The sequence below is a fragment of the Delphinus delphis genome, chromosome 11 (assembly GCF_949987515.2).
Source record: "Delphinus delphis chromosome 11, mDelDel1.2, whole genome shotgun sequence".
Lineage (NCBI taxonomy): Eukaryota > Metazoa > Chordata > Mammalia > Artiodactyla > Delphinidae > Delphinus > Delphinus delphis.
In genome coordinates this window covers 97,954,005-97,967,936 of record NC_082693.1, presented here as the reverse complement: position 1 = coordinate 97,967,936, position 13,932 = coordinate 97,954,005, and the positions used below count along the sequence as shown (strand labels likewise).

Below are 13,932 nucleotides of genomic sequence, written 5' to 3'. Positions count from 1 at the left end.
TTGTAAGGTAGAACCTGAGATTTCCCTTCCATTGGAGGTGTGCAGACAGAGGGTAAGTTACCTACATCTGCCAGGATTCTCATAGAAGATTCTTCTATTGTGGGGAAGACTATACCAGATCACTGGTTCCCAAACCATACTGTGCACATGAAGCATCTGGGGATCTTGTTTCCTAAGAGATTGAATTTCTAATGGCTCCCAGGCGAGGCCTGCTCTTGCTGGCCCACTGACCACACTTTGAATAACAAGGCATCAGATGACTCATATAGAAGCTTAATAAAAAACACGATGTTGAATCACATCAACAGGAACCATGAGATTCAGGGATTCAGCATTACATGTTGTATTCAAGTTCCACTTCCTTGTGAACCATTTTAACATAAATATATTACATAAAATATAGACTTAATTCCAAAAGTAGTTTTATTGGGTTTGTTTCAGCTGAGAACGTCTAGAAAAGAGTGAGTGACAAAGGGGTTTTTTTCTCTTAATTTGTAAGTCTTTGTTTTTGGTATCAGCATTACACCAAAGACCAGCCTACAGCTGAGTAAGTGCTCATGTATTTGTCCCTTCTTTCCTATTCCTCTCTCCATTCAGAGTGATATATATTGAAATTGAAATATATTGCTATGTTGTCAGCATTGCATTAGGCACTGAGACCACAGCAGTGAGTATAACTGCCAAAAATCCCTTCCTTCACATTCTACTAGGGGAGAGATAGGCACAGAAACAAAATGGTAAACAGATAAAATATTTATGTATTTGGTGATGCTGTAGGCTAAAGAAAATATAAAGCAGGGAAGGGCATAGAGAGTATTGGTGGAGGAGAGTTTGCAATGTTAGATGCAGAGGCCATGGATGTCCTGAGAGAAGGCAGCTGGTTAGCAGACAACGTAGAAGATGAAGAGATGCAGACATCTAGGGGAAGGGTGTCCAGGCAGAGGGCAGTGTGCCGGCCCTAAGGTGGACGTGTGCCTGGTCTGTTCAAGGAGGCCAGTGTAGTGGGAGCAAAGCGAGTACCAGGAAGACTGGCACAAAGTAAAGTTAAAGGGGAAGCAGAGGCCAGACCATCATGGCCTTGCAGGCCAACATAAGGGTTTTAACTTTCAATCTGCATGAGGTGGCAATCAACTGGAGGCCTTGGGACAGACAGATGAGTAGAGATCGCCATTTCAGATAACAAGGGAAGGGCTTCATGTTTTTCAGTTGGGACCTGAAGCAGAAAGTACCCAGGCAACAATGGATATATATGAAAAAGAAGCCGCCATTGAGATAGACTACAGCTCTCTAAGAGAGGATTTGAAGGTAATTGAAAGATTTCTGTTGTTCATGACTAACTCATGGTAATAGTGAATATTTAAATACTGCAGAATAATTTTAGATGATAGAGCATAAATTTAGGGGAGAAAGTAGATTTCCTAATGGTTTTTTAAGAAATAGTCTAAATAGGTTACACATAAAATGTTTAAAACATTTAAAGTTTTTATATCACCGTTTCTTACTGTGTGTTCTGTAGAACACCAATACCATGAAATGTCTTGCCGAAGAAGAAAAGTTTCTGTCAGTGTTTTGAAAGTCTATTCCCTTCTTGGAGATTCAGAATGAATAATAAAGTCTTTGAGAAGTCCTGAAATAGACAAAAGTAGCCAACATACTCCAGCATCCTGAATTGCCCTGTCTGTGTCCCAGTGCAGTACCCTCAGTAGGCGACAAATACTTCACAGCTACAGAGCACAAACCTGGAATCCAGTTTCATGGTCTCTTTAATTTAGCAGCTCTCACTCTTTCTCTTAACCCTATAGCCATATTTTGCTTTGTGTTTTGACTTCGTCCTGAAGCTGCTTCTCTCATGAGGGCAAAATGACTGTAGCCTTTCTTGGCCTTCCAGCCACCCAACCACAACCCTCAGAGAAGAGAGAGACTGCCTTTTGTAGTGGTGCTGTTCTAAAGATTGAAGAAAGGCTTTTCCACAAAGCTCTACCAATTGTCCTCTCATCACAGTGGCCTAAATTGGGTCACATGTTCATTCCTGACCAATCACTGTTGGGGGTGGGATGGACTTAGCTTTAGACCAAGCAGGGTTCCTGGGACGTATGAGGGAGATGGTCAAACATGGGCTCTGTTACAAAGGAAGAAATGGAGAATGGACACCAAGTAGCAGTAGCTACCACATCTTTTAATTTCAGATGTTTCTAATACATTTTGTTACATTTGTTGGGCTCTTTTCATTGTACTTGTGGTACTTTTGGCAATCAGAATAAAGTTCTGATCTATTTTATAGTCTATTCAGTGCTTTCGTATTTAGAAAGTCCTTCCCCACGACATTACTGACTAAATATTTATAAATATTTTCTTCCTGTTAGTGATTTTTTTGTTTTCACTCACCTATTTAATTAATCTGAAATTTATCTTTATATATGGTATGAGGTAAGAATCTGTTTTTTTTAAAGGTACGTAAGTTAACCAGTTTACTCAACATCTTCTAAATAATTCTTTTCCCGATGAATTAAAATGTCACCTTTATCAGATATTAATTAACCCCTCTGGGAGGGGGTCAAGAAAATTTTCCTGGAAGGTGATGCCTACATCACTTTTTCCCTTCTCGCTTCACTCAAGTTAGTTCTGCTCATTGTTTAGGTTTCAGCTTAAGTGTTACCCATCCAGATGGGTTGGATCCCTTCTGCCTGCCCCATAATACCTGTGCTTGCCTGGTGGAGGGTTTCGCGCTGTTGCAGACGCCAGTTTGCATGTCTGACTTCCCTGTGAGCTCTTTAAGGGCAGGGACAGAATAGTTTTCATCACTGAATCCTCAGTGTCTAATACATAGTAGATGATCAATATTTTTTAATGAACGAGTAAATGAAGTGATACGTGAATTGTTACTTTTTTAGCCAGATTAAGAAAGATGAAGGTGCAGCGCGTTCCAAGAGAGCAGCATCTATGACTCTAGAGCTATGAAAGAGCACAGCCAACTTCAGGAAGCTACAGCAGTGTGACCTGACCGCACTGCAGACTCAGAGAGGGCCGCAAAGGAGGGCAGGAGTGGATGCGGAGGGAGACGGGCCAGATCCCGAAGGGCCCTGTGCCTAATTATTGTACCTTAGCAGTTTGGATCTAAACGGCATGCTAACCATTGCTGTTCTTTGCCAATAATAGGCTCTACAATCTGATAAAGAAATTGAGGCCCACCTTAGACTCCTACGGCAACAAGTAGCATCCCAGGAAGATGTCCTGCTGAGGACAGCGGCCCCAAACCTCAGAGCCCCGGAGAACCTAAAGACTGTCAGAGACAAGTTTCAGGAGTACACAGACGGTGAAATTAAGCTTTAGTTGTTAGCAATATCATATTCATGGGTGTTAGGAGCTTTGATTTCTATAACATTTACTAATAATCCCCCCTGAATTGTACCTTTGTTTTTATTATATATTTTTTTCCTCTATTATCTTATAGTAATGTACTTTTAATACTGAATCACTAATTCCTTCCTTTTGAAAAGCGTTCTGCTTTCATTTAAAGACTGGTGTATTGATTATTTTAGAATAGTGTCTTATTTCATACCAGCGTAAGAGGCATATTAGATACTCTGTTGGAGTTTGTTATTATTATTTAAAAATCAGCCCTACCAGAAAAAGGGCTCATCAGTTTTAAGTCATTTTCTTGGAATTAATAATAGTTGAGGTGTTTTGAAGGTAGATTTTACTCAAGACAACCAAACTCAAAATCTAGTTTAAAAAATATTTTATGCTTTAAAGGTGAAATAAGAGAAGCCCTTGGTGGTCTCCAAAATAAAGAACATTGATTCTCTCTTAGCTTTTGAGGCCAGCAGAAAGGAAGCCAGAATACGTAGGCAAGAGTTTGAACAGGTGAAAAAAAGGAGATACAATCTTTTCAGCCAATGTTTTGAGCACGTCTCAGTCGCAATTGATCAGATCTACAAGAAGCTCTGCAGAAACAACAGTGCCCAAGTACGTATTTTTCACCTCAAATATGAGTGGGAACTTCGTGTTATTGGTGGTGTGTTTTTTTTCTGGTGGGAAATCGCCACCACACTATCTGAATGACCCACTTACCGGGCAAAGTCAGCTCATGGAAATTGGTCATTGCAGTGACCTGTGTTCTAGGTCCTACTCATTCCACCACTAACCAGCCTGGACAAGTCAGAATCTCTCTGGTCCTGCTTCTTCATCTGCAAAATGAGTGGGTTAGAGCATTTGGTTTCCAGGTTCTCTTTCAGTTCTGGAATTCTGTCACCTGTACTAATTTGATTTTATAGAGCCATCTCTGTAGTAAAGTTAGGGTGATGTAGATGATCTGGGGAAAATGGTTGATCTGGGGTCTGTGGAGTTGCCCAGAGTAACAAAGGAGAGGGAAAGAACTAAAGGCAGCGTTCAAATCTAGATGTGCCCCTTGTAATCTCTCCATTCCGTGATCAGCATCCACAGCAAATACTGTGGACTTGAATGTGGACTAAAGATGTAGATCTGATCTGATCTATCTGCTTTTCCCTCTTTCTCATGGGATCCTTTTATGACTGAGGTAATCCTGAATCATATATTTAGAATTTTCACCAAAAATAACTTATTTTCAGTAAAGTAAGACTAAAGGACAGGATTCATCAATAAAGATTTGATGAAAGGACCATTGAAAGAACTGAATGAAGATTGTTTTAGTAAGACTGCAGCGTATGCTTCTGAGCTTTGAATGGCAGCCTGATGGGAAGGCCTTATCCTTTATGTTAGAATGCTTTCCCTCTACTCCCCGCCCCAGACACCCTTGCTGTCTGTGATTACATATACATAGAGCTAAATACATTATTTACAGGCATTGATATTTTTCCATCAAAATGGAGGAAAATCTAACCAAGAGTATTTTGTAGTTAAACTCTGTTGCAATTCCATGTTGAAATTTACTAATAGCTTTTCTGATGCTGCTAAATAAATAACATGTGTTTCAGGCATTTCTTAGCCCAGAAAACCCAGAAGAGCCTTACTTGGAGGGAATTAGCTATAACTGTGTGGCCCCAGGCAAACGGTTCATGCCAATGGATAATTTGTCGGGGGGAGAAAAGTGTGTGGCAGCTTTGGCTCTCCTGTTTGCTGTGCACAGGTAAGGTCACAGTGAGCTATATGATTTTGCATCAGGGCAGAAACCAAATAGACCTTCCTACAGAAGATCTGTTAATTACTTTTCTTTAGTCATATTTAGCGTACGTGATACAAAACTTTTTTTCAGCCAGACAAGTCAGGTTATGCTGTAGGCCTGTAACAATTTAGGCAGCAAATCTAAGAGAGAATTCAGTCTTCGACAGATTTTTATTCAATTTGTTATTATCAGTAGCTACTAATATTCCAGCTTCATAGAAAATAAAGGAGAAAAAGGAGTATCAAATGGCCAGGTGTGAAATCAGGATTGCCAAAAAACAGTACCAACAACAAAGCCAAACAAAATAAAAACACCTAACTTGTATATTATTTTCCTTGTCCCTATTCAGAGATCTGCTATTTAGTAAGGAATGTTAAAGTATTTCTTCTGAAAAAAATGTTTAACCTCCTCATTTCCACTGATGATGGTGACACTTAACGTTTGTAAAATAAAGCAAGGGGAAAAATGTTAGCTAAAATTAAGGCAATTAACTTTTGACATTCAAAGCATTAGATGAAGAACTAAGGTATAGATGATGCTGCCTCTCTATTATCATGATCAGAAAGATCAACATAAAAGTTTTACAGCTGTTTTCTACTGGTCTCAAGAAGGAAAAGGAATTGGCAATTACAGGAAAGGAAAAGAAAATGCCATTAATGCAGGAGGACTTTGGGAAAAACAGGAGGCAGGAACTTAAACAAGAGCCTGTGTGAAGTAAATCTTAGCAGAATAAGACTAATACTAGGTGTCACCCCCGTCCCACTTATTCAACAGATATTTATTAAATATTTACTGTGTGTCGAGTGGTGTTAACAGACATTAGAGGGACTTCCTTGGTGGTCCAATGGCTAAGATTCCATGCTTCCAATGCAGGGGGCCTGGGTTCGATCCCTGGTCAGGGAACTAGATCCCACATGCCGCAACTAAAGATCCCGTGTGCCGCAACCAAATAAATATTTTTTCAAAAATAGACATTAGAGACAGCAGTGAAGAAAACAAATTCCCTGTCTCAAAGATGCTTCATTTTAGTTGAGGAAGACAGATGGTAAATAAGGTGTATTAGTAAAGTAATTCTCTAATATAGAGACTATTAGAAAATGACAGATGCTATAGAGAAAATTGAAGAAGGGAATGGTGATAGTAACAGGGAAGGGTTTGCAATATTTAAAAGTCTTCTGGGAAGGCCTATTTGAAAAGGTAGTATCTGAGCAAAGATTTGAAGAAAATAAGGGAGCAAGTCACGTGGATGGATGTTCTAGGGGAGAATTCTAAGGGAAGAATGTTCTAGACATGAGGAACAAGTGCAAAGGCCCTGAGGCCAGAGGGAGCCTGGCGCCTGTAGAGAATAGACTGTGTGCAGCAGCGGCAGGCACAGGATTAGGAAACTCGTGTAGCAGTCAGACTGGAGGATCGTGGCGGGTTGGACCAGGGTGGGAGCAGACAGGGCGTGGGGTAGGAGGGACCCTAACCAACGGGAGTGATGAGAGCTGCCATTCACTAAGCTGGAGAGGACCACAGGAGGGATGGGTTTGAGGGGTAGGTGAGGAGTTTGATTTTGCACGAGTTCACGCTAGACACCCACATGGAGTTGAGGAAGCTGTTGGACCCGTGAGGCCAGGGTTAAAGAGAGAGGTCAGAACTATCAATAGAAGATACTTAAAACCTCCAGAGCAGATGAAATCACCAAGGGAGCTAATCAGATGGAGGAGTGCTCTAAGCGCTGAGCCCCGAAGGCACTGCAGTGTCAAGAAGTTAGAGAGATGAGGAGGAGCTGCTAGGAGACTGGGGCCTGGAGCAATGGGTGAGGCACCGGGCGGAGGCCATGTCCTTGTCCTTGACGTCAGAGGAACGGGGAGGACCGCCCCGCCCCGCCCCACCCCCCCACCCCCCCCCCACCCCATACCATCTGCAAAGGTCACCTGGGATGTGAACTGAGAATTGAGCGTTGCATTTACCGACATAGAGGTCATTGGTGACCTAGACAAAAGCATCCAAAAGGATGTGTTTTATTTATTTATCCTGAATACTCTTAGTCCTCTCCTCCAAGTCTTGTAAAACAAAGTTGTAACTTAAGCGATTATAATTTTTTTCTAGTTTTCGGCCTGCTCCATTCTTTGTTTTAGATGAAGTAGATGCAGCCCTGGACAATACTAACATTGGCAAAGTAAGTTCCTTTCTGCTTTTAATTTCCAGTACAGTGTCTATAATTCAAGGATCATGATGCAGCAGTCAGAAGGCAATTTACCCTGAACATGTTTATTTGATAATTGCTGGTTAAAAATAGATTTTTCTAAGTTAAAAATCTAAAAACAAGATGATTCAGGGTAGTAGCTTTCATTCAAGGTTTAGGGGACCCTCAATGAGTTCCTGGGGAGTCAAGTGAGAATCACTATACTGGATCCACAACATTGCTACTGGGTGACTTGCTTTTCCCTAAATCTAGGTTTTTGGGACCTAGTAGTAGACCTTAGTAGTAGTAGTAGCAGCAGACCTTAATAGTAGGCCACATGGCAAACAGGACCAAATTAGTGTTTAATAAAGTCCAAAAATAACATATCTAAATAAAATTCCAAAGGAATTAAAGTTCAAAATTCTGCTCCCCTTCGTTTATTAAAATTTATAGTCATTTACTACACTTGCACTGTTTTCAGTATTTGAGACCATGGGGGAACTAAGGACACAACTGAAAGTCAGCCTTAAAGATCAGTGCATAGATACACAAAGCCACCTGAGAGACAGGCTCTCAGACCACACATCCTGACTGTAGATTTTTGACCTGAGAATGCGGTTGACCATGGACACGTGACCAAAGGATAGCGGCAAACACTGGCAGTGCCTGTCACTGCCCAGGGCTGGGACAGCTCCATCCTGCAGAGTCCCTGTGTTGTGGTCCTACTTCCAGAGCCATCCATTTCCAGAAATGGATGAATGAAATGACTGGGCTTTGCATTTACAGCTGCTTACAAGGAGGCTGCTCTGGTCATGCTGACAGATAATATCTCTGTTAATTTGTACACTGGCATTCTGGTTTATACCTTAGTCTTATGAGCTCGGTTAATGAGTCCAGCCCCGAGAGATGTAGTCAGTCTTGGGGTGCCACCCTGACAGGTTGAGTCTCTGAAACTGACCTCCCTGATTTGTTACTCTGTTGAACCTCATGTGTAATGCCTGGGAGAGTCAGGGGATTTTTCAGGAGCTGCAGCCTGTGGTAACTTCTAATTTTAGGCAACAATGTCATCTTTCAGATTTCCCAGGCTGTATTCATCTAACCCAAACCTCTCTAGGACCTTATCTATTTTTTTATACTTTTTTTAAAATTTTATTTATTTTTGGCTGCGTTGGGTCTTTGTTGCTGCGCTCAGGCTTTCTCTAGTTTCGGCGAGTGGGGGCTACTCTTCATTGCGGTGCGCGGGCTTCTCATTGCAGTGGCTTCTCTTGTTGTGGAGCACAGGTTCTAGGTGTGCGGGCTTCAGTAGTTGTGGCTTGCGGGCTCCAGAGCGCAGGCTCAGTACCTGTGGTGCACGGGCTTAGTTGCTCCGCGGCATGTGGGGTCTTCCCAGACCAGGGCTCGAACCCGTGTCCCCTGCACTGGCAGGCGGACTCTTAACCACTGCGCCACCAGCCAAGTCCCGGACCTTGCTTTTTAAACATGTCATAGCGTACATAAGAATAGCACATCAACACCACCCCCACAGAAGTTAGAAAACAAATCCAAAGTCCCCCGAACGTTGTAGAGAACAGGCAAGAGCCACATTCTGTGACCTACCAGAGACTTCAGGATTACTGGGGGAAGAAAACGGGAAGAAAAGAAAATCTTGATTTGTCTCTCTTGAATGCCAGCCAGTCTGCATCAGCTAACTGGACTCCATAGCCTCACTCATTTGGGAGAAATTTCCCCTCAGAAGGTTAATTTTAGTACTTTGTATCCCACACCCTTTGTGTGTGGTCTGGGGGGTGGGTGGGATCCATCACTGTGGACTGCCCCTTCTCTCTGTAGCATTTAAGGGATCCATATCTTCTAGCAAAATTTAGATGTTCGTATTAGTGGCATCTTCACATACTAGGTCTTTCTTAAGACTTTTCTATTTGCACCTATCCTATGTATCAAAAACCTCTTAATTTCCAGTTTCCCTTTGAGATTTACGTTCCTGGCACCCCGCTGCTGAACTGAGTATGAGCAGTGATGTAATATGAGCAGCTTGGAAGGCGCTTCCAGTCCCTCTTGTGATCAGGGTGCCCAGCATTGATCACAGGCAACTCTCCTAGCAAAATGCATGCCTTACGTATTTGCATCCCATCTCCTCTTCCATTCTATCAATATCCCAAGACTTTTTAAAGACCTGTATCATAGTGGCTGCCATTGCCTCTAATGCAGCAGTTCCTTCTATGAATTCAGCCTCTTAGCCCAAAGCCGTTTCCCTCCTCTCTCATCATTCACCTCAACTAGTGACTCATTCCTCAACCAGAGCTGCCATTCCTCCTTCCAGAACTTGTGCCCTTAGTATCTTGCGTGCAGTCAGGACCAATACACATGGAGAAGACACCCTCTGGAATTGCAGAGAGATCCAGGGAGTTGGCAAGTATCTTGTTAAACTGTGGTTTGAGTCTAAGTTCTTTATCATTCTCCAAATTCTGAGTAGTTTGTTCACCGAGACCCATTTCTCTCCAGCCTGTCTGTTCTTATTCTCATCCCGTGGAATTGCGCCTCCTGAAGGAGCTGCTGAGCTCCCCTCTAACCAAGTGAGTTGATTATGGATTGTGAATACATATAGAACCACCAGATTTTTCCCACCCTGAGGCTTTGTTGGCAACATAGGAAGTTGGAAGTTTAAATACCAGCCCTTCTTCACCCTCATAAAATATCTGAGTGGTGGTTTTATCTTGTTGTAAAGGTTGATTTCGTATTCACATGATAGTATCTTAAGTTAGAGCTTTATTCTTAAAAAAATATTCTTCCAAGTTTTCAGGTATAGAATTAATGAGGTTTATATATTTTTTACTAACCTCTTATTTTACAATCTGAGCTATTTCCATTTCTGCAGTTTTAGTGGATTTACTGAATTAACAGAAAGGGAAGTAAGCGCCTTGTCACCTAAAATGGGCAGATTCAGAGACATGCAGAATCACTGTCCTCCAGACCCCGAGAGACGAGACCTTTCTTTACTGATGAAATGTGTGCTTTCTCCTCCCTCCCAGGTATCGAGTTATATCAAAGAGCAGACTCAGGACCAGTTTCAGATGATAATCATTTCCCTAAAAGAGGAGTTATATTGCAAAGCTGATGCACTGATAGGCATCTATCCAGAGGTAAAGATAAGTAAATGGGGGAGAGGAATAAAAATCACCTTAGAGTGTCCTGACAGCACAATTATAAGTTCCTAGTGAAGTCTATAGATACTGTTTGATTTCTGCAGTTTATAAATATAGGCTTAAATGATTTTTTAATCAAATAAGACTTAACAGTAACTACTCAGATATTTTTCCATGGCAGTACACAGAAATTTAAGATATATTTTAAGTGAAAAAGAAAATCGAAAATTGCAGAACAGTATGATAATTGTTTATAAAATAATAGTACATATTAACTTAGAATAAATTGTCAATATTGTTTCATATTTCTGTAATGTTTGAATGTTGTAGGCAAAAACAAATGCATTGTGGTAGAACAAGGAACTATTTATCTTCCAAAACTAACCAAGGAAAAAAAAAAACAAAGAAATTGGCAAGTTCCAAGTTGTATAGTAACTTCTAGAATTCAAACACACCTTTCTTGAGCCACCGAAAATACTTACCTGAGCTAATGGAGCAGGGCAACTCATTCAAATCATTCAATTCTTGGACAATTAGGTTTTGCTTCCTGTGTTTTCCTTTAAGCTAAGATAAAAATTAACTTCCCTTCCTGTGCCTAATTAATGTTAGGGGATCACTGGAAATATGCTGCCAGAGAGAAATGGAAGTTCTCATTACCAGTGTAGGAGAGGGATACAACCTTTTCCTACCCAACTCAGGTTCTCTGGCTGGGGCCCTGTAAATTAGACCAGCAATAGATAGATTAACAAGAGAAAAACAGGTTATTAATATGTGCATCATGTGTGCACACATGGGTACACCCAGCAATGAGTAACTCAAAGGGCTGGCTAGAGCTTGGACTTAATACCATCCTAGGCTAAAATAAGGAAGAGTCTTGGGGCTTCTGGGCAGGGGAGGCAAGTGATGGGAAGGTGACCAGGAGAAGTACAGTAAACAAGGGCTGTTCAGTCAGATTTGCTCTGCAGACTGAGGTGCCTTCTCCACTGATAAAGAGTTAAGAGTGGAAAGGGTGTCATCTTTTACATAAATGTAAACTTCCTTTACAAAAGGAAAACGTGTGCCTGGTTTTTGGAGCTTTTCCTACATCTGCTGGTTTTCAGTAGCCTCTGGCTCAAAACAATCCATATGCAAAAGAGGCCTGTTTCCGGGTGGCATATTCTGGTGCCCTTCACCAGACTAATATAAGAAATAAAGAAAGCTGATGTAATGCAGAGTGATACCCTTTGAGGTGGCTCTAAGGAGGTTCCTTTTCAAATGCAAATCTAGACTCACCAATGGCTCTTATTTTACATTTAATAGCACTTATTCCCTAAGTAAAGGAACTGACTTTTAACTGTCTTCTCTCCCTTTCAGCATGACGACTGCATGTTCAGCCGAGTTTTGACCCTAGATCTGTCTCAGTATCCAGATACTGAAGACAAGAGAAAGCAGCAGGAGGCCCGTTAGGACGCAGAATGCCCCTGTGCTGTAAGAGCAGAGTCACGCAGCGCCCAGGCTAGTCACTGTTCTCACTCTGCCGTTCAACCCCACAGCACTCTTGAGTGACAGACTTCTGGAGCAAAAGCTAGACAGCCTGTGTGTCACTTATGAAAAGCTTAATTGCTACCAGGCAAAGATGCTGTAGCTCACTTCCATTAAGGAGTGCCCAGGCCCCATTCCAGCAGGTAGTATTTTTTTGTGAGTTAGCTCTGAAAGTTTAAAAAAGAAACAACCATAGTTTTAACTTCCATTTTTGAAAGCCAGTCAGAAAGTTTTCAAATCCTGCATCATCTTTACTCTGATCTCGCCTTGTATGTTTAAGTAATCTTTAAGGGAAACTCTTAGTTTCTAAGGTGTTAAACCTGTGTTTTATGGAAAATTATTTCAGAGGAACTGAAGTCAGTATTGAAAATGCCAATAAAAAAGTCTAATTTCAAATGTCTACCATCTACAGTTTTAGAAACAAAACTTTAAGGTGAAATTAAATTATGTCTCCTTCAATGCAATTTAAATTTTTCTGAATATAATTTCTGTTAAGGAAACACTGAAGAACACAGGTTTTCCCAAGTAACAACTGACTTCTCCACGTAGTCATCCTTATTATCTGTGGGCATCACGCATGCCAAAATCCAACACGCTCAAGCCCCTTATTTAAATTGGTATAATATTTGCATATAACCTGTGCACATTCTGTCATATACTTTCAATCGTCTCTACATGACTTATAATGCCTAATACGATGTAAATGCTATGTAAATAGTTGCCTGTATGCGGCAAATCCAAGTATTGATTTTTGGCATCTTTTTTCCCCCGACTATTTTTTTTTTTTTGGCTGCACCACACGGCTTGCAGGATCTTATTCCCCCAACCAGGGATCGAACCCGTGACCCCTGCAGTGGAAGCACGGAGTCCTAACCAACCACTGGACCACCAGGGAATTCCCTTTCCTATTTTCTTTCTGTTTTTGTTTTTGTTTTGCGGTATGCAGGCCTCTCCCTCTGCGGAGGCTCCGGACGCGCAGGCTCAGCGGCCATGGCTCACGGGCCCAGCCGCTCCGCGGCATGTGGGATCCTCCCGGACCAGGGCACAAACCCATGTCCCCTGCATCGGCAGGCGGACTCTCAAGCACTGCGCCACCAGGGAAGCCCCCCTTTCCTATTTTCAATCCAAGGTTGGTTGAATCCACAGATGTAGAACCCATGGAAACGGAAGGCCCACTGTACATTATTAGGGGTAGGAAAGAAAGTTGCAGAGTTTTCAATAGTACTTCATTTCCATTTAAAAATGGAATTAAAAAATTCTAAGGTGCTGGTGGTCTTGTATTTAAGGCTGCTTTGGGCCCAAGTGCTAATTAATTAATCAAGGAGTGGCCTCCTGAAGTAATGGAATCGCTTTTGAACAACATTCATTATTTCAGGTAAAACTTGCTTTCCTGTGCTCCATCAGCTAGTCTCTAAGAACTTGAGACAGCAGAAGCCACTAGTCCTTTGTTCCTTTTTTCAGTGCTGGTAATACCATCTAAATCACCGCCGCCTCCTGCCTTGAAAGGCATCAACTTTACATTGAAATGTCCCTTCGGTGACACGGAGCTCAGTGTAGACCCTTTTCTCTGCCTGGGCTGTTCTCTCTGTCTCGTAACTTGGACTCGTGGATCGCCGGTGATCCTTGAGTAGGACCACGGTTTTGTTCTAACGCAGTACACCCACATTCCTGAAAACCCCGGCGCCATGCAAAAGTGCACAATGAAAACCACCGGCTGATGGGAAACATGGGGTCCAAAAAAAAAAAAAGACAGGAACTTAATAAATAGCTGGTTTTATACACACTAAGTAGTTAAGCAATTCACAAATACTAGAGCATATATGGCACTTCATCTCAAAACACGCAGACGTTGGCTTGTGAAATGGGCAACCCATCGGGTGAAGCTTGCTGCTGAGGTCGAGTGGGGGAAGGCTCGTCTGAGGGAGCTGAGGGCTGGGCGGCGTGTCCCCCGCAGCTCT

At 42.0% G+C, this 13,932-nt stretch overlaps 1 protein-coding gene across 1 annotated transcript in view; it reads left to right on the top strand.

Moving 5' to 3' along the window:
* The window catches only part of SMC1B (structural maintenance of chromosomes 1B), an 85,506-nt gene extending 73,607 nt beyond the window's left edge, over positions 1 to 11,899 (top strand). The window contains exons 19-25 of the mRNA XM_060026004.1: positions 1,207 to 1,305; positions 3,157 to 3,313; positions 3,812 to 3,966; positions 4,956 to 5,107; positions 7,238 to 7,307; positions 10,340 to 10,450; positions 11,807 to 11,899. Coding sequence (XP_059881987.1) covers positions 1,207 to 1,305; positions 3,157 to 3,313; positions 3,812 to 3,966; positions 4,956 to 5,107; positions 7,238 to 7,307; positions 10,340 to 10,450; positions 11,807 to 11,899 — 837 coding nt within the window. The remainder of the gene's footprint in view (positions 1 to 1,206; positions 1,306 to 3,156; positions 3,314 to 3,811; positions 3,967 to 4,955; positions 5,108 to 7,237; positions 7,308 to 10,339; positions 10,451 to 11,806) is intronic.
* Positions 11,900 to 13,932: the final 2,033 nt, after the last annotated feature.